Source organism: Etheostoma cragini, chromosome 14 (assembly GCF_013103735.1).
Source record: "Etheostoma cragini isolate CJK2018 chromosome 14, CSU_Ecrag_1.0, whole genome shotgun sequence".
Taxonomy (NCBI): domain Eukaryota; kingdom Metazoa; phylum Chordata; class Actinopteri; order Perciformes; family Percidae; genus Etheostoma; species Etheostoma cragini.
In genome coordinates, this window is record NC_048420.1 from 1,387,938 (window position 1) to 1,407,646 (window position 19,709).

Genomic DNA, 19,709 nt, shown 5'->3' on the forward strand with positions numbered 1-19,709 from the left:
TATTCACACAAAAGGCTTATTTCTCTCAAATATTGTTCACACGTCGGTCTAAATCTGTGTTTGTGAGCACTTCTACTTTGCAAAAACAAGTGTTGTGTTTATAATTTTGTTCAGAATTTATAATAATGTAAAGCTGAATTGAATTTTGTTTTTTTTACTACTGTTATGATTTAACATTTTTCCACAATAAACAAGCACGCAAACATTGTCAAGATGTCCCAAAAAGTTGCTTTAGACAGTAAAGTACACTTGTTATTCAGTTACATGAAACTCAGTTATCGATTATGCAGAATGGCATCGGGCCCCTCATTGTGTTAGGGACCCCAGAACTCAAAGGAACCGGTGGATCTGCACCCTCACTTTTGAAGACTTTAACACATTTATTCAGGGAATGTTCCCTTAAATACTGGAATACACTGGACACACTAGACATAGCAATATTTTGTCTGTCTGGTATTCCTGATATTGTCCTATTTGATTTTTTAAAAAAATTAACTGAATATTTTCTGCGGTTCTTTAAATGAGTCATTATAACTTTTGACTTCAGCGTGTACCACGTTATTGTAACTGTGGGGGGCAGCAGTACACGCCAGAGCAGCTAGTCTGCCGGAAATGAAAGGACGAAGAAGACTGGGGCCGCCAGGGACAACACAACGACCACTAGCTAACTGCTAGCTATCTTATCTGGCTATGGCTTAAGTTAGCAACCCACAAACTATGACACCCTATATGTAAACAGAAGAGGGAATAATAAACCTACAGATTCTGATAACGTGTTTCATATAGGTACGTTGCCAAGTTTAATTCACGATTTGCAGAAATATGCCAACAAAAACTATAGTCAGGTGCACGCGCTGTGCCATGCTAACTAATATGCTAGCTAGCTACAAATAGGAACATTTACGCGTTGCTAAAATAAATAAATGTCCCATATATTTGTTACCTGAAGGTAACTGTCGTAGGAGCCGCACACAAGGCACAACAACAGGACTTAATGGCTAACGTCAGCGCTGCTTGCATGTCTCATTAAATTGAAGTTAGCTATGAGGGGAAAAGCTAATTAAGTAACGTTAGCTAGCTAATGTAAGTTGCCAATGCTTGGCGCTGTCTTCGGTAAATTATAAGCTAACTAGCGATAGTTACCATTGAAGCGTATTTGTACATCACTGACATGCATTTATAAAGAAGTGCTTTAACTGGCTGTATTAAATAGCCACAGCTAAACACAGTAAATGTAGTACATGTGTATCTGTAGCTAGTTCACGAGGGCACTGAAATGAAGACGTTAAGCAAAACCATGTAGCGGTATTAGCTATAAAATAAAGCACTGCATTGAAGTGTGGGGTGCTATATTTAATTAGGCATCTAGGTAATTCACACTTTTCATGGAATATCAGTTGAGCGTTGTTTCAAACTGCTAGCCAGTTACCACTAGCCACTCCAGTTTACTTCGTGGGAAGAATGTTGGGTTTAATGTATGTATCTTAACTGGACAGTGGCTCTCAAAGCCAGACATCCTGACATGCATGTTCTCCCGGTTAGATGCTGAGGGAAACCTTCCAGGATGTATGCTGTGTACAGACAAGCACACACCCCCACTGCGGTGGAGTTTTCTGTCTACTGCAACTTCATATCCAGTAAGGAGAAGAATTTAGTTGTTGCTGGAACATCTCAACTCTTTGTCTACAGGATCATCCATGATGTGGAGGTAACTATAAGTCCACAAGCTTCATTGTGCCAAATTTTGAAATACAAGCAATACTTTTTGTGATATATGTCACATTTATGTTATCATTTCAGAGTACGTCAAAGGCTGACAAGTCTCCAGGTACGTCTTGATGTCATTCTCTTAAAGTACACATTTTTATTATTAATGGATGCTGTCAACTTTACTGAGTGCATTTGTGGTCCAAATTCACGCTTTCCTCCTCATGCAGATTCCAAATCTCGTAAGGAGAAACTGGAGCAGGTGGCATCCTTTTCACTCTTTGGCAATATTATGTCCATGGCCAGTGTGCAGCTTGTGGGAGCCAACAGAGACGCACTCCTTCTCAGTTTCAAAGATGCCAAGGTACCATTGTCTAAGCTGTGCACTGCCTAACCAGCTTCTAAACTGCCTAACAATGTTGTTGACTGACCTCTGGGTGCGTTTGTTCTCTCACCAGTTGTCTGTAGTGGAGTATGACCCCGGGACACACGACCTAAAGACTCTGTCCCTCCATTACTTTGAGGAGCCGGAGCTCAGGGTATGTAAAAACCAGGTTCCGTATTCATCAAGCCTCTGAGAATTATTCACAAAAACACTTCTAAGAATTGACTCAAGAGAAAGAAAATTCTTAGCTCAAAGCTGTGCTTAAAAATTAGTTATCAAGCATCAGATTTGTAATTTAAGTGTATTGTTGGATTATATCTTAAGTGTCTGTTTCAGAGATTATTCACAAGACTTTACTGTGCCACAAGCGGGATTTTGGATGACGACATAGGCATGGACCAATCACTGATTAGATGTCTTTATATCAGAATATTCTCAAATAAATTCACATTGAATGGGGAAATTCCTAAGAGGATTTTAAATTCAACACGCATTTGACAATGATTTTTCAAGAGAGTACATTAGCATATACACATTGGAAATGAAAGAGAAACACATTTTCCACCGTTATGCTGTTACCTGACCTGCATATTTATATATATATATATATATATATATATATATATATATATATATATATATATATATATATAGCCTAAATTATATATTTTTATGCCTGCTCTGTCCAAACAATACCGTTTGACTGCTCACCATCAAAATTTCAGAAAAATTCTTCCTCTTCTGAAAGGTCTCTGTCTCATGAGTCTCATCACAAGCCCCTAACTTGCATTTATATTTTAAGTTTGCGAGTAGGAGTACATTTCATGAATTCTAAGCGACTAAAACGGCCCTCTGAGAACCATGAGGAATATGGGCCCTAAAGACAGTAAACCTGGGAAACAAACTGTGTTCAGTAGCTTCTCTCTGTTCTGAGAATCGAAGTTAGACTAAATGTTGACATACACAAGTAAATGCATTTCTTCAACTAATTGCACTCTTTTTATACTTTCAGGATGGTTTTGTGCAGAATGTGCATATCCCCATTGTCCGTGTGGATCCCGAGAATCGCTGTGCTGTAATGCTAGTTTATGGCACCCAGCTCGTGGTGCTGCCATTCAGGAAGGACACACTAACTGATGAACAGGAGGGGGGAGTGGGAGAAGGGTACGCCTGCAGTCCCACTATACATTCTGCTCATTGTTGTCCTTTAGAGTCTGGTCTGCATTTCTATCCCAAATCCCTCTCAGCACCATATATGTTAACAATCATGTCCAATCTAGAATCTAATCTTGGTTTTGTTGGTTCTAAATGTGGGGATTTCACACCCCCCACCACCCTTTTTAATTGTAACAGTTTATATTGTAGTTGCCATGCATGCATATCCATGGTTAGATGAACAAAAAAAAAGAAAGATGGGAAACTGCCATTTGATTAAAAGACATTGTTTAACGATTACTACACACATGTAACTTGTAATGTTCTAACTGCGAGCATGTCACTGAATCTCATCGACAGACCTAAATCCAGCTTCCTGCCCAGCTACATCATTGATGTCCGTGAGCTGGACGAGAAGTTGCTGAACATCATCGACATGAAGTTCCTCCATGGATACTATGAGCCCACGTTGCTCATCCTGTTTGAGCCCAACCAGACGTGGCCTGGGTCAGTCCACCACGTCATCACCTATACCAACCACTGTTGGTTGTATTGTTCAACTAGTAGATCTATCAACGTATAAATCAGAATCAGAAAAAAACGTTATTGCCAAGTACGTCTTTTATCACATACAAGGAATTTGTTTTGGTGTTGTAAAAAGGTTAAGAAATCAGTTATTAGAAGTAGGGCCTTTGTTTGCTAGAAATATGGCCAATAGGGCTGCTCAGTTATGGGCTGAATCTTAATCACAATTATTTTGGTCAAGAAATTTATTATACACGATTGCACATTGTATTTTGGAAAGATGTTGCAAATGGTGAATGTAAAAATTTGTGAAACAGCTCAACAAATCAACATTGCAAACACCTTGAACAGTAAAGTCCCTTTAATACTATTGCCGTTTTTTAAACCTCTAACATATTTTAATTCATTCAAAACACAAGACAGAAAAAGAGTTTACTTGCAATACGTAACATGCTAAATAATCATCTTTTTTCCAATTAATCTATGTTTGTGTTCATTAGAAAGCATAGTCTCGATTCAAATTGTGATAAATTGCACATCCCTAATGGCCATGACCTTTTTTTTTTTTTTTTTTACTTCATTTTGATTTAATGTTAAATTCCTGTTTTCTGATCATTCTGCCAGGCGTGTTGCTGTGCGTCAGGACACTTGTAGCATCGTTGCCATCTCCCTCAACATAATGCAGAAGGTTCATCCTGTCATCTGGTCTCTCACTAATCTGCCCTTTGACTGTACGCAAGTCATGCCTGTTCCCAAGCCAATCGGTGAGCTCACACAATTCTGCTTTTTGTCATTCTTTTATGAAAGGTGTTAAGTTCCCAGTCCACAAGAAAGAAAACTTCTGTTAGAGTGTTAGACATGAATTTACACAATGTAAAGAAGTGCATTGAGTTGTTAAATAGCTTGGTGTTGTATCAAATCTTTCTTAGGTGGTGTGGTGGTGTTTGCTGTGAACTCATTGCTGTATCTGAATCAGAGTGTTCCACCATATGGCGTTTCTCTCAACTCTCAGACAAATGGGACCACGGCATTCCCTCTGCGTAAGCATTATCACCTGAAACACACACACACTTATACTTGTATACTTTGATATCTGGCTTTGCTGCTTTACACACCACTTGCCATATTGTAATGCTCATCACGGGCTGATGTGTTTTGGTTTCCCAGGTGTACAGGAGGAAGTGAGGATTTCACTTGACTGTTCCCAGTCTGACTTTATTGCCTATGACAAGATGGTCATCTCTTTGAAAGGAGGAGAAATGTGAGTCATTGCAATCCCCACCAGAATGTACATAAATGAACAGTGGGCACGGTTAACGATTCTACTCTGACTGTCTTGCAGCTATGTGTTGACCCTCATAACTGACGGCATGAGAAGTGTCCGGGCTTTCCACTTTGACAAAGCTGCTGCCAGCGTCCTGACAACCTGTGTAAGTTCTGCCTGTAACCGTGAGCAACAATGTACTGATGACACCTGAATTCTCTATGTTAAACAAATACCCTTTCTTTTCTGTACAGTAACTGTGGGCTAACTTTGAAAGCTAACCAGAACTTTAAGATTAAAGCTGCCGAACGCAATAGAAACATACACTTTTTACATATAGTATATCAGTGGTGAGATGAAACTCTTCAGACGCTACCAATAACCCACACCTAGTTTGTTATATCTGGCCAACCTTTAAGGATGTAAAGTAAATACAGAATTTCTACTAGGTCTGTCAGCCTTTAGAGGATTTAGTATGATGCCTCACACTCTGGGCTTTCCTCCTCCCAGATGGTGACCATGGAACCCGGCTACCTTTTCCTGGGTTCCCGCCTCGGAAACTCCCTGCTGCTGAAGTACACCGAGAAACTGCAGGAGACGCCACCAGAGGAGGGCGACGAAAAGCAGGACACCGAGAGAGAGAAGGATAAAGATAAACCGGTATGTTTGTGATTGCTAATAGAAATTTGAATACAGCCTTTTGTGAAGCACCATCAAAATGCCTTCTTTATTGTTTCTTGTGGAGTGGCAGCAATTAGTTGCGATAAGTTATAGTTAGACCTTTGGTTAGTAAATGTGTACAGCACTCACTGCACTTGGAAGGATTCTCATTTTATTTGACAGTTTGTCTTCAACATCAAATATGAACTAAATCATCACTAATGAATTCCAGGAAGAACCCCCAAGCAAAAAGAAGCGAATGGAATCTTCCACCAACTGGACAGGTATGTTTTCACATTTCATTTTTGACATGCCAGAAGAGTGTGTGTGTGTGTCTGTGTGTCTGTGTGTGTGTGTGTGTGTGTGTGTGTGTGTGTGTGTTTGAGTTTGTGTGTGATCGGCCTATCTGTGTTTCACTCAACTTCTTTGTTTTGTCAGATGAGGTGGATGAGATAGAAGTGTACGGAAGTGAGGCGCAGTCAGGCACTCAGCTGGCCACCTACTCCTTTGAGGTAAAAAAACAAACAAACCCAAAACAACCCAAAGCTTCATTTCTTCTAACGTATATGCAGATCTTTGTGGAAGGTGACTGCGTTTCTGTGTTTTCATACAGGTGTGTGATAGCATACTCAACATTGGACCTTGCTCAAATGCCTCCATGGGCGAACCTGCCTTCTTGTCTGAAGAGGTACACACATTCAAATATTTTGTAGTTTAGATTGGTTACTGTAAACTGTAACTTTCTCAAGAATTGTATTTTGAGATGTCTGACTTGGATGTCCATCCTCCCCACAGTTCCAGAGCAACCCTGAGCCCGACCTGGAGGTCGTGGTGTGCTCTGGCTACGGCAAGAATGGTGCACTCTCTGTACTTCAGGTAAATCCTGAAGTAGTACCTGATGTTGTTTCAATGCATGTGTACTTGATTAGGTATATGCATGATAAATGTAAGGTACATGCATGATAAATGTTGAAACTGCACCATCCTAAAACCTGTGGTCGTGAGGGCCGTCTGCCACAGGTCCAGCGATGGTGCTACAGTGAAGTCTGGGTCTACCACGGCTGCCTCAGAGATCGACGGAGTAGCCTGTAAACACCCCAGACACATGTTCACAGTTCATAGATACGTTGTTATTCATGCCCTGGAATTGTACAGTGTACTGCCTCTGACTTTAACTTGCCTATTATGATTGGTATTGTTTCCTTTCTGTTCTCAGCGAAGCATCCGACCCCAAGTAGTCACTACGTTTGAGTTGCCAGGTTGCCATGACATGTGGACAGTTGTCTCAAATGAAGTCAAGGAAGACAAAAAAGTACTGTATATTTCTGCTTAAAGGAATACTTTGCCAATTTTAAGCAAACTCTATCTTAAGTGAAGTCAAGGAAGACCAACAAGTACTGTATATTTCTGCTTAACGGGATACTTTGCAGATTTTAAGCCAGCTCTGTGTCATCTTTGTGTGGACAGTGTATTAAGATGTGCAGTGTTTGGTTTCACTCCTTGGTACCAGTGCACAGAGCTTTGGTGGATCTGGGTGGACAGCCGCTGCTCCGCTCTGCGAGGAGCTCAATGCACTGCCGCTACGGAGGGAAGCAGCCACTGCCCACACTGCCGTGACATAGAGCTGGATTTAAATCAGCAAAATATCACTTTAACAGCCTAACATTTTCAAATGTTAGGGGAATCTTTACTTGTTCGTTGTGACACCTTCTTTTCTTTTGCAGTAAGATGTTTCTCTCTCCTTTCTTAGGCTGCAAAAAGCGATGACTCAGAGGACGGGGCCGAGACAGAGACCGGTGAGGATGGAGAAGATGGAGAAAAGGACAAGGAAGATAAGGAGAAAGAGAAAGAGGAGGAAAAGACAGAGCCTCCCTTGGAGGATGATACGAAGAAGCACGGCTTTCTCATTCTGAGCAGAGAAGATTCAACCATGGTAAAAACACACGTCAATACACATCAGATCTCTATAAACCGATTTCTGCATATGAATGCTGGTTGTAGTCTGAGTACTACTCACCAATCACATTTGAGCGGGTTTGGGTTGCCTGCACGTAAACAGTCCGTGTGGAGAGTGAAGGAGGTGGAATGTATTGGCTGAAATGGAATCTCGGAACCCATCGGCTATCGTGTGGCCATGATTTTGTGGCAATGATTTTATTTTTATTAGCTTTTTTGCATTCAAATGCAGATATCTGTTTATATAAATGAGCTAAAATGTCTTCTGGACTTAAAACATCTTTTAAAAAGTATAGACTTGGATTTCAAACAATGGTTGATGCACGGAGTTGTCGGTACGCGATCTGTGCTGCCCGCACGATCCCATATGTGCATGTGCATTAATACGTAGTAGAAATTGTGACATTTTTACTACACTATTGGTATCACACGTGTGTTGAAACACTTGATCGCCACGCGACACAAATGGGGACATATTTTGTTACTAAATAAACACTGGCGCAATCGCCACTGTACCAACATTAATATTTTAGTTTTTGACACTTTAAAAGACCCTCAAAATGAAACCTAAAAATAACTGTTAAAATATATAACAGCTGTTCCGTCAGTTCTGCTTTACTTTTAAAATACAATCGATCAATACTTGTTTTTATTGTAATTACTTTAAAGTCTAAATGTATCTATTCCCAGTGTTTAGTTTGAGTTAACATTATTTTAGATTAAATCAAGCTGTCAGCTAGCGGTTAGCTGAGTTAGCTGTTAACTAAACTAACGTTAGCTTCCCGGTGGAGGCTTACAGCAGACCGCTTTGACTAAGACCGGAAGTGTGGAACAGATCGTGCAGTGTTGTAAATCCTCGTAAAACAGGATTATCATCTGCACATGTCGGATCGCGTACCCACAGAAAGAGCAAGTCTTGCTTCGAACATGTCCGCCGGCTGAACCATAACCCTTATATTATGGACTGTTTTTTTTCAGAGGCAAAATAGTTGCCAGAACAAGATTGACTCACATCTTATTTGTCCATCGATTTTGATTTGAACAAATACAAAAATAAAAGATTTGAATGGAAATAAACTCAAGAAAAACTCTCTCTTTATATATATATTAAATCTGTTATATAATTTGGATTTTATTTAATGTAACTTGGCAGTGTTTTTGCATAATCTAAACCTTTGTGTTTGTGCAGATCCTTCAGACAGGTCAAGAGATCATGGAGCTGGACACCAGTGGGTTCGCTACCCAGGGCCCCACTGTGTTTGCTGGAAACATCGGTGACAACAAGTACATCATCCAAGTCTCCCCCATGGGGATTCGGCTACTGGAAGGAGGTAAACTAGGATCAACATGTTAGGTTAAAATAGTGATCTTTACATTTAGTTGTTGCAGTAACAAACAGTAGAGGAGTAATGGTGACAATCTGTATAATATTAAATCAAATTCAAGGTATTAAACATTAAACTTGTTCTTTTTGAACATCTTGCTTTCAGTGACACAGCTCCACTTCATCCCTGTGGACTTGGGCTCTCCCATAGTGCATTGCTCCGTGGCGGACCCTTACGTGGTCATCATGACTGCAGATGGGGTGGTCACCATGTTTGCGCTGAAGACCGACTCGTACATGGGGAAGACGCACCGGCTGGCCCTGCAGAAACCACAGATCCCCACTGTGAGTAAATCCTCCTCATCACTCCTTTTTAGTGGCTTTTATTTGCCAATCAGGCCCCCTGCTGGCCAAAGGGAAGCACTAGGGCTAGAGGCCGTGGTACCGCACTGTCAGCAGCATCACTCTCTTCAATCCAGTGCTTCAGTAATGATGCTGCACAATGAATCGCAATCTTATTGAAATCACAATATGGACTAGTGCAGTATCCCAATCCCAAGGGGGGGGCATAACATATGTTTTAGGCAAAATCTACGTGCTGCAGAGATGTCCCGGCCTACAGACTTTAATACAACATGGATCAAACAAAACACGCTATAATCAATTTAATTTACATTGAAAATGAGAATATCTATACAACAATGATCATTTCCTTCAATATCGTGAATCCTATTGCAATCAGAGAATCAGTCCAAAATAATTGCAATTAGATATTTTCTTTATGCAGAATACTCATTTATACAATATATTGATTGGGATGACTGAACAAGTGTATGTTAGAGTGTTTTTTGTGTATTCATTACTTTTATATTCAGGTACGGCAAAGCACATTTCATTGAACACAAGCTTGTGCAATGACAATAAAGTTTATTCTCTTTGATGTTCTTGCCCTAACGCACATCTTTACACTCCCTCAATTTGAAACTAGATTCACGGAACTATACTCAAATTGTTTAAAACCGCCTCTCATTCAACAGCAATCCCGTGTGATCACACTGTGTGCTTACCGGGACGTAAGTGGCATGTTCACCACAGAAAACAAAGTGAGCTGCTCGGTCAGAGAGGACCCCATCATCGGGAGTCAGTCTGAAGAAGAGACCATCATCCATGACCTCAGGTAAGAGCACCACCTCCACACTGAAACACACAGCCAGTCGCCACGTGTCCCTTTTAGCGATGGATTGATTGATTAATCTTAACTGTGTAGTAACACAGTGGACGATGAGGAGGAAATGCTGTACGGAGACTCAAACGCCAGCGCAGCTCATGGAAGGGATGAATCCGGCCGCAGCTTCGGGGCACTGGGGCTTTCTGACGGAAGCTCGAGCAAAGCTGAACCCAGCCACTGGTGCATTATCTGCAGAGAGAGTGGCGTAATGGAGGTATGGGGTCTATGTCACATCATAAGAATATATACACTATATTAATCAGCATGTAGTCTCGCTTTGCCAGACCTTCCTCCACAGCGCTGTGGGTAGCTGTCTGGATTTACCCTGCAGAGGTCTGAGGACCAGGTAACCATAGTCCTCAGATTGGACAGATAGTCTAGCTAGCTGTCTGGATTTACCCTGCAGAGGTCTGACGACCAGGTAACCATAGTCCTCAGATTGGACAGATAGTCTAGCTAGCTGTCTGGATTTACCCTGCAGAGGTCTGAGGACCAGGTAACCATAGTCCTCAGAAATCTAACGCACGTTAGAACGCCAACACAGAGAAAGTGGAAGGTAACCGACATCCGGCCTAATCAGGTGAAATCCGGCCGAATTTCCAGCAGCAACGGAGTAATCCCGGAAGTGGAAGGTCGTTGCTATGCTGACTTGTTTCTATTCTTTCTTTTCGTCGCGCTCTTTGCTTTTATTTTCACAGATTTACCAGCTCCCAGACTGGCGATTGGTGTTCCTGGTGAAGAACTTCCCAGTTGGTCAGAGAGTGCTGGTAGACAGTTCGTCTGGCCAATCAGCAGCACAGGGGGAGGGTAAAAAAGAAGAAGTCACGCGTCAGGGAGAGATCCCACTAGTCAAAGAGGTGGCTTTGGTGTCCCTCGGCTACAATCACAGCAGACCGTATTTACTGGTGAGTGTTTGTGTTTCGCTTGAATAATTTGCTTCATGAAAATTAAATATTAAAACTTAAACTGAATAAAAACAGTGTATAACATAACATAAAAAAAACTTGTTTTCCAGGTCCATGTTGAACAGGAGCTTCTGATCTACGAAGCGTTCCCGTATGATCAACAGCAGCCACAAAACAACCTGAAAGTGCGCTTCAAAAAGGTTCGAGCTAAGACGATAACGGTGGGCCGCATCGAGTCAAGTTTGAATGAGGTGAATCTTTACTGTGCTACTTTACTCCGCACAGGTGCCCCACAACATTAACTTCAGAGAAAAGAAATTAAAGGTGAAGAAAGATAAGAAGGCAGAAAGCGGTGCCGCCGAAGAGAGTTCAGCAGTGAAGAGTCGGATTGCCAGATTCAGATACTTCGAGGACATCTCTGGATACTCAGGGGTGAGGAAGACATTTACAAAAACAAATTCCACATCCTGTCACATACTGATTTGATAAACCAAATAAGTCTTCACATTGTCCTTGTGGTCCCAGGTGTTTATCTGCGGCCCGTCCCCTCACTGGATGCTGGTCACCTCTCGTGGAGCCATGAGGCTTCACCCCATGACCATTGATGGCCCCATTGAGTCTTTCTCCCCCTTCCATAACATCAACTGCCCCAAAGGTTTCCTCTACTTCAACAAACAGGTACACAGAGGGCACACTCTCACCTCGGCAGTGATTGGGTAGATATTTGTCTTCCTCTGTCAACTTCACTCTGAAGGGAAACAAAAACACAACTTAGACTTATTAAATGATTAGAATTTGGATGAGGGTATGAATGATAATAATTATTGTTTTTAAGTATTATTCATTCTATAAGGCCAACTGGTAAGATTATTTTTAATGATATCCTCAGTGCTCCTTTGCTTTTTTCACTTCTTGTATCAGGTTTCTAGTTCCTTCATCAGTTTCTAGTGTGTGTGTCTGTGTGTGTGTTTTCCCACAGGGCGAGCTGCGGATCAGTGTCCTGCCCACCTACCTGTCCTACGATGCCCCTTGGCCCGTCAGAAAAATCCCCCTGCGGTGCACCATCCACTACGTCTCCTACCATGTTGAATCCAAGGCAAGTTTCCCTTTAACTCAGCACACACACACACACACACAAACACACACACACACACACACAGCACCCAAAGGCACCAGAACGGCAACGTGACACAATTTTGAGCTGAAACTTTCCCCCGGACACCTCTGCTCGCGTAACACGATGCCAAAATAAAAGCGTATCGATTGAGCCGCTTTGAAAAGTTTGAGACGAAAGCCCTCTGGCCTTAAAGTTTTCTTACAGCAAGAGAAGAAAAAATTCAATGAGGCATTAGTCTTTGATGTTAACGTTTTGTGTGGTTTTGCCCCCCCCCCCCCCCCCCTCTCAGGTGTATGCTGTGTGCACCAGTGTGAAAGAGCCCTGCACACGCATCCCCAGGATGACTGGAGAGGAGAAGGAGTTTGAAACCATAGAACGAGGTCAGACATGAACACACACACACACAAACACACACATACACAAAACTTTATTTTATGAATTCATATTAAGTTCCCCCTTAGCACAAATATGTGTGTACATTACTGTTGTTTCTTGCATGTCCCCCTGCAGATGAACGTTACATTAATCCTCAGCAGGAGAAGTTCTCCATCCAGCTCATCTCTCCAGTCAGCTGGGAGGCCATTCCCAACACAAGGTAAACACTGTTCTGCATGTCTCACACCCCTTTGGAAAGCAAGAGGGTCGTTTGTGTTGGAGCTAAATCCTGCTCCGGTCTCGGGGGTTCAGTCAATTAATAATCAGAATCTCAGATGTTGATGTGTGAATCCTTTGCCAATCAATGAGAAAGCCTTGTTTTAATAGGCCTTAGGCAACTAGGAATCGAGATGTCCACACAACTTTGCGTTAGCTTTGTTTTTCTCTTTTTCTCTGAACTAGGTTGTTCTAAAGGAGGCTTTTAGAGAATGATGGCGTTTAACTGAAGATCTTGGGTCATTTATCAAAGCTGTATATTATTAATTTAGTCCAACATTGCTGCTTTCCTGCGTTTCAGTGAGGGTCAGTAGAAATGTCGGGTCATTTGTCTAAGTCTCATTATTATTACTGACCACTGTGAAGAGCTGGAGCACATACATATGGAACTGGTTTGTAGTGTTTCTGCATTTTATGTTGGGGCACTGACCATGTGAGAATATGAATTACAGTCTTCTGTCAAAACACATTTAGATTTGTTATTTTAATGTGGAGACATGTTCATTTAGCCTTGTTTTTTACTAAAATGCAATATTCCACTGGAACAACTTTGGCTTAATGCCAGAATGAGGTCTCACACGCATAATGGTCTGAATCCACAACCTTCTGAGTCCAGGATTGCTCCTGGGCCGCCGGTGATTTTGTGTGTGTCTTTTTTCGGCTGGATGTCTGTTACCTTCCGCTGTCTTTGTGTTTTAAACTCCGGCTGATTTCTGAGGACTGTGGTTACCTGGTCCTCAGATCTCTGCAGGGTAAATCCAGACAGCTAGCTAGACTATCTGTCCAATATGAGGACTATGGTTACCTGGTCCTCAGATCTCTGCAGATTGTCACATTGTCTGTCACATTGGAGTTTTCTGTTGCACTAAAACTACTTTTAAATATACACATGTTCCACCAAAGCAAGTGTGTTTTAAATCATCAGATTCCAGACCAACACAGTATTAGTAGTAGTGTATTTCATTAGATTTACTCACCAACATTGTTGTGGAATGTGGAGTACTTCCTGCATTACTTCAAATACTAAGTTACTCCTCTAGTAAACTAGTATTCACATGAAACAAAACCATTCAAGACCATTCAACAAAGCACACTGGGTAATAACAGGTTCAACATGTGAACTGGTTGCTATGGACTCGTCACTAGGCTTCCTCAGCCATTGGATATTTTAGCATAGGTAAAGCTACCGAAGCTGAACATGATCCAAAACTCCATTTCTCAGACTAGCGTTCATTTGGGAGCTTGCTACCACTCCATCCTTCTCACATGACTTGAAAAAGCTCTCCATTGCACAAGTTCACAAATAATCAGCGGGGCCGAAAAGGATACTGTACGGCTGCTGCCTGGAGAACTCCAATCTCATGCCCTCCAGGCTGCGTGCTGTCTGCAAGCTTCGACTTTTCAAAATAAAAGCTTGTGTCTGGTCCGCTATGTTTTCATACATTGGTGTTTTCAATGTTTCTGAACTAAATAGTACGGCAGTCATGCTAATGAATGACCAGGCCTTTTCCTTGTGTTCTCTGTAACACAACAGGGAGCTGAGAAACAAAACAGCCAGTGGAACAACAGAAAAAAAGCATCAAAATAGTCTCACAGGAGCACGTTGTCATATTTGTAGCAATAATATAAAACTATAATCCCTATTATCAGACAGGAACAGCAGAGTATTACTCCACTGTGTGTCTCCATAAGGTTCGACCTGGACGAGTGGGAACATGTGACCTGTATGAAGACGGTGTCCCTGCGGAGTCAGGAGACGGTGTCTGGACTGAAGGGCTACGTGGCAGCAGGGACCTGCCTGATGCAGGGGGAGGAGGTCACCTGCAGGGGCCGGGTAAGCAGCAGCACACAACAACACCAACACTTAGGGATGCTCGCTTATGGGGAAAAAAAATCAGTCATTGACAAAAATAAGACATGAAACCTCTGCTCATCGCTTGTCGTTTGATTCTTTTTGTTCAGATTGTGATCCTGGATGTGATCGAGGTGGTGCCCGAGCCGGGCCAGCCCCTCACCAAGAACAAGTTCAAAGTGTTGTATGAGAAGGAACAGAAGGGGCCGGTGACGGCTCTGTGCCACTGCCATGGTTACCTGGTGTCGGCCATCGGACAGAAGGTACGACCACGCCGTCGCATCCCAACCCCGGCATGCCTTATAGCTGGGAAACATACGGCTGTGTCATACTAGACTGGATGAGGCCAGAACTGTAGGGATGTGCCCATCAGCTTTTTGGCCCCCAATGTAGATTTCCTATACCGAGTCCCGATACTTCTATTTGCATAAATAATAGTTATGCGCTATTTTTATTGTTTACAAAAATAACTACGTAAACTAAGTAACTAAAAAGTTGGCCTTAGCTCAATTTAACTTAGTACAGGTAGAATTTTTGTTAAACTCACATATATAAAATCAACTTCTACTGACAAGGGTGTTGAACAGATGATCGCAATTCAGTCAGAACATCCCTATAGAACTGAATTTGACCTTCTAGCTTAAACACTCCTGGAATTCTGCCCTGCTCTACATTAGGAATCTTATGTTGATGTGTGACCAAACACTCATGACAAGCTAGCATGACATCACATGTTGATATGCCAAACCTGCAGGTTGTGTAAGTTCCTCCGTGTTCCTGCAGATCTTCCTGTGGGTCCTGAAGGACAACGACCTGACGGGCATGGCCTTCATCGACACCCAGCTCTACATCCACCAGATGTTCAGCATCAAGAATTTCATCCTGGCGGCCGATCTGATGAAGAGCATCTCACTGCTGCGCTACCAGGAGGAGAGCAAGACGCTGTCTCTCGTCAGCAGGGTGAGGAAGGACCCCCAGAGTGGAGCTCTAATCCGGCCCTAAAAGTTAGGCCCGACCCGACAGAATTTGGCCTGAGCCCAACAAGTACATTTTGATTGACGTCTTTTTGAAAAGCCCAAACCTGTTTACAGCCTCACATTATTCAAGAATGAGTCATTTATACATTTTTTATCATCATTTAGTCATTTAGCGCGCAACACAGAGCGCGAGCCCCAGCCTGTGTGAAATGATCCCGGGTCCCGTCGGGATCTTCAGCTCCAGCCCAGAGTCCAGTCAGTCTCATGGAGGTTTTCTTGGGGATGTTCACGTTGAACCGTTAAACATCTTTAAGCGTCAATATGAATTTTTGAGCAAAATGATCAGTCAGGTTCAACAGGTCAAAACAATATAACATTTTTAAAAGTAATTAAAAATGTTGCATTGAAAAAGAAAACTAGGCTATCCAATCTCTTCCTAAACTGTTAGTTAACTTGTTCGTGCTCACACAACCGACTGGCTACGTGAACCACGTCACCGTATCGATGAGGACTGGAGCGTGGCAGCAGGATCAGAGTCGGTAGAGAGTCCTGCCCGTATACCCGCTTGACCAATCGCAGGTCAATCTCGGCTGTCAATCATGCATTTCACCCAGTTTTTATAGCACCAAATAAAAATGACAAAGTTATCTGAAAAATGAACCCTTGAACAACCATCAGCATGATTAGCACTCCCCAAAATGACAGAAACCATCTTTGGGGAAAATGCAGACATAAATCTCTGGAAATAAACAGCATTAGTAGCAGTTTCCACTTCAGGGGCCGCCCAGCGCAGTGTCTTTGCTAGATTTAGACCGCCGCGGTTGTCAATTTCCCGTCCATTAGGATTAGCGTATGTCTGATGATATCGTCCATTGGCACAACCCTAGTATGTATAATAATATTTACTGACATTTAGTGTTCTCTCCTACAGTGGGAGGTAGGGCCAGTGTTGTACTTGAGTGCAGAGGAAGACTAACACTAACCGCGGGGCTGGCGTGACCACGATGAGTGTTTATTGATTAGAGAGGATTGATGGCGCGTCTCCTCTGGGGATCTGTATCGGCTGGAGTTCATCTTGAAGAGAGCAGCTCTGGCAGCTGGAGATAATGTCTCTGTCTCTGTCGGGATTTAACTGTTTTCTCCTTGTTTTGGCAACAGGATGCAAAGCCCCTGGAGGTTTACAGCATTGACTTCATGGTGGACAACAACCAGCTTGGATTATTGGGTAATGTTTGGAATGCCCTCGTAATTCAATTCAATTAGCAAAATAACTGTCCTATTGTCATTAACATTAATTGAAATTTTTGTATTTATTTCCCCTTTAGTTTCAGATCGAGACAAGAACCTCTATGTGTATATGTACTTACCTGAAGGTACGTCATATTTTTGGAACAACATATGCAAACGTAACAAATGTCAGTATTCATTCCCATCCGGTCATGTGATGTGTGGTCTGGGGTTGCAGCTAAAGAGAGCTTTGGAGGAATGCGGCTGCTGCGGCGAGCGGACTTCAACGCCGGAGCGAACATAAACACTTTCTGGCGGATGCCGTGCAGAGGAGCCCTGGACGCCGGCAGCAAGAAGGCTCTGACCTGGGACAACAAGCACATCACGTGGTTCGGTGAGGGGCCGGCTCCCACCTGGAGAACAATCTAGAAGTGATGACTAGGGCTGGTTGATATGAGAAAAAAAGCTAACTGAAACTGAAATCTAAGCTGGGCTGAACCACAGAACCGTGCGTGCGTGTTGTAAAGATTTACTCTCTAACTGGGACCATTTGGAAGCGATGTAGAGCTAATTACATTTAACCATGTATCCAGCTAATTTAAATAGCTCACGTTTAAAACTTTATTTAATTTTGTATTTGGCCTTTTAGAGGATGAAAAACAAGTTCATTCGCAAGACTATTTTCCAGAGCCACCGTTCTCACGTCTGGAGCTTAGTGCCGCCCAAGTCGATCGGGATTGGTTCAAAGTAATGCCAACAACCCAGAATGGTTGTGTGGTGTAGCCAGACCTTCCTCTGCAGGGCTGTGGAGATAGGTCTGGCAAGCCAAGACTACATTTGGACCAAACCTTGTTTTCCATCTGTTTCCCCAGCAACCCTGGACGGAGGCGTTGGCTTGCTCCTCCCCATGCAGGAGAAGACCTATCGCCGTCTACTGATGTTGCAAAATGCTCTGAACAGCATGCTGCCTCATCACGCCGGTCTGAACCCAAAGGCCTTCAGGTTAGCATCCGCCTCCAGGACTAGAAGTCACTGCTCAAAGACGGGATCAGGTTTTTTTGACTGAGCCTTTGTCTCTTGCGTCCAGAATGCTGCACACGGACAGAAGAAGCCTGCAGAACGCCGTGAGAAACATCCTGGATGGAGAACTCCTCAACAAGTACTTGTACCTGAGTACAATGGAGCGCAGCGAGCTGGCCAAGAAGATTGGTACCACTCAAGACATAGTAAGACACAGCAGTCACAGAAGAGAGGATGCACCGAGTCTGTTTTGGTATTCTAATTTCTCCTCTCACTTCATCCCCAGATCCTGGATGACCTCCTGGAGATCGACAGAGTCACAGCTCATTTCTGAGAGCCACATTCCCACGTCTCGTCCCCCAACGCTGTTTTATATTGAATGGAGAAAATGTTTTGTTATGGCCATCTTTGTGCAAACCTGATTTGTTTTTCTTACTTGTTAGATGAGAGAGGAAAAAAAGTGGGCAGACATGTTTTCTTAGGATATTTTGTATTAAAAAATAAAAATAAAAATCTGTAAAAGTAATTTACACAAGCCTTGCAATTGAATTTAAAGGGAGGAAGACCGGGACGCCTTGAAGAAGGAGGTAGAACATTTTATTAACCGATTTTAAAATAATATAAAAACATTTGGTTAGATGGAACTGGACTGTTCTGTTAGCCTGAGTTGAATTGCAATAACTGCTGAAGTCGGGGAGAAACACAGAAAGCGTTAATCCAACACATTTCATTCTTGTATCAAAGACATCCGTAGTGTTGCTGTTAGTAAAGCAGCACTTCCTTAAACATTCACTTTAGAATCCATTAAGACTTCTCTCACTCCAGCTTAACATCGTATTATATCAAAGGTACAGTTATTAATTTAACTAATGAACTAAACAAACTGCAGCTGAAAATTTCAAAAACTAATTTCTGAACTAAGATTACACCAACAATTATTTGTAGAGGTAAATTCCATTTAAGATATATGTTAATAATTTAATTAAAAACCTTAAAATAGGCGTCTGGGAGTCTACACTGGAGTGGGTTTGGTGCGCCAGAAGTTTGAAACATTCTCATCCATTAAACAAAAAGAGGAACGATGATGTGTGACAGCCGAGTAGACGATGATTTGGTGGCGCGCCACCGGCTTTTAGATTTGCTACAGAAGTGACAGGCTGGATTGCATTGTGTTCCTTCGGCGTGTGAAGACACACCTGTGTTACCTCAGGTACTCGTACATGTCTGCGTCCAGAGATATGAGCCCGAAGTTGGAGAGGAGGCTCAGGAGCGATCGCGTCAGACTCATCGCTGCCATCTCCCATCTGTAACAGAGTCGTTCATGTTTAGTGGCTACAATCACAAAACAGAAGTTGCATTTTTTTTACAAACACCAAATGAGTCTTCACCTCAGAGCCAGCTCAAACTTTAGGCCCTCCCACGTTGTCCTGACCCAGCGGAAGATCCAGAGCCTGGGCAGCATCCCCCTCTTCTCTGCCTGCATCTTCCCCCAGCCTCGCACCGCGCTGAAAAACAAGACGAGGCGTCATCCACACGGAGATCAGTTCTGAAGATGCTGATGGTGGATACTTGTATCCTGAAATGGATGTCAGTGCTGTTAGTACTACTGTTAGTACTGTCAATCCATTTCAGGATATGAGAGGTTTGGAGTTTTGTGGGTCTTTAGGAGTATTTCGGAGTTCTTTTTAAAACCATTGGGTCTGTGTTGAACCCTCCACAATCCACCTCTATTGAAATGTCACCTGATACTTGTGAG

General features: G+C 42.6%; 2 protein-coding genes across 5 annotated transcripts in view; one reads left to right on the plus strand and one right to left on the minus strand.

Annotated features, from left to right (window-relative positions):
• Nucleotides 1–562: 562 nt before the first annotated feature.
• Nucleotides 563–18,479, plus strand: cpsf1 (cleavage and polyadenylation specific factor 1). Its single transcript, XM_034892239.1, has 38 exons — nucleotides 563–786; nucleotides 1,543–1,708; nucleotides 1,801–1,828; nucleotides 1,938–2,071; nucleotides 2,166–2,246; nucleotides 3,105–3,256; nucleotides 3,608–3,754; nucleotides 4,397–4,536; nucleotides 4,702–4,812; nucleotides 4,940–5,033; nucleotides 5,115–5,202; nucleotides 5,547–5,696; nucleotides 5,929–5,980; nucleotides 6,135–6,208; nucleotides 6,310–6,384; nucleotides 6,492–6,572; nucleotides 6,913–7,008; nucleotides 7,447–7,629; nucleotides 8,842–8,983; nucleotides 9,143–9,321; nucleotides 10,014–10,153; nucleotides 10,244–10,418; nucleotides 10,903–11,109; nucleotides 11,220–11,309; nucleotides 11,395–11,541; nucleotides 11,635–11,787; nucleotides 12,089–12,205; nucleotides 12,516–12,606; nucleotides 12,737–12,821; nucleotides 14,570–14,711; nucleotides 14,840–14,992; nucleotides 15,513–15,689; nucleotides 16,865–16,931; nucleotides 17,032–17,079; nucleotides 17,172–17,327; nucleotides 17,806–17,935; nucleotides 18,021–18,159; nucleotides 18,240–18,479. Exons 2-38 carry the CDS (start codon nucleotides 1,565–1,567, stop codon nucleotides 18,285–18,287), a joined length of 4,416 nt encoding a protein of 1,471 aa, XP_034748130.1. The 5' UTR covers nucleotides 563–786; nucleotides 1,543–1,564; the 3' UTR covers nucleotides 18,288–18,479.
• Nucleotides 18,480–19,118: 639 nt separating this feature from the next.
• adck5 (aarF domain containing kinase 5) overlaps nucleotides 19,119–19,709 on the minus strand; it is a 12,149-nt gene continuing 11,558 nt past the window's right edge. For all 4 annotated transcript variants that reach the window (XM_034892713.1, XM_034892710.1, XM_034892711.1 and 1 more), the window contains 2 exons: nucleotides 19,342–19,458; nucleotides 19,119–19,257 (listed from right to left, as the gene is read on the minus strand). In XM_034892713.1, coding sequence (XP_034748604.1) covers nucleotides 19,155–19,257; nucleotides 19,342–19,458 — 220 coding nt within the window. In that variant the 3' untranslated portion in view covers nucleotides 19,119–19,154. The remainder of the gene's footprint in view (nucleotides 19,258–19,341; nucleotides 19,459–19,709) is intronic.

Coding starts and splice junctions, on each gene's coding strand:
- cpsf1 (XM_034892239.1), top strand. CDS start 1,565: ATGTATGCTGTGTACAGACAAGCACACACCCCCACTGCGGTGGAGTTT. Junction 17,080..17,171: donor GTATATGTACTTACCTGAAG/GTACGTCATATT, acceptor CTGGGGTTGCAG/CTAAAGAGAGCTTTGGAGGA. Junction 17,328..17,805: donor CAAGCACATCACGTGGTTCG/GTGAGGGGCCGG, acceptor CTGTTTCCCCAG/CAACCCTGGACGGAGGCGTT.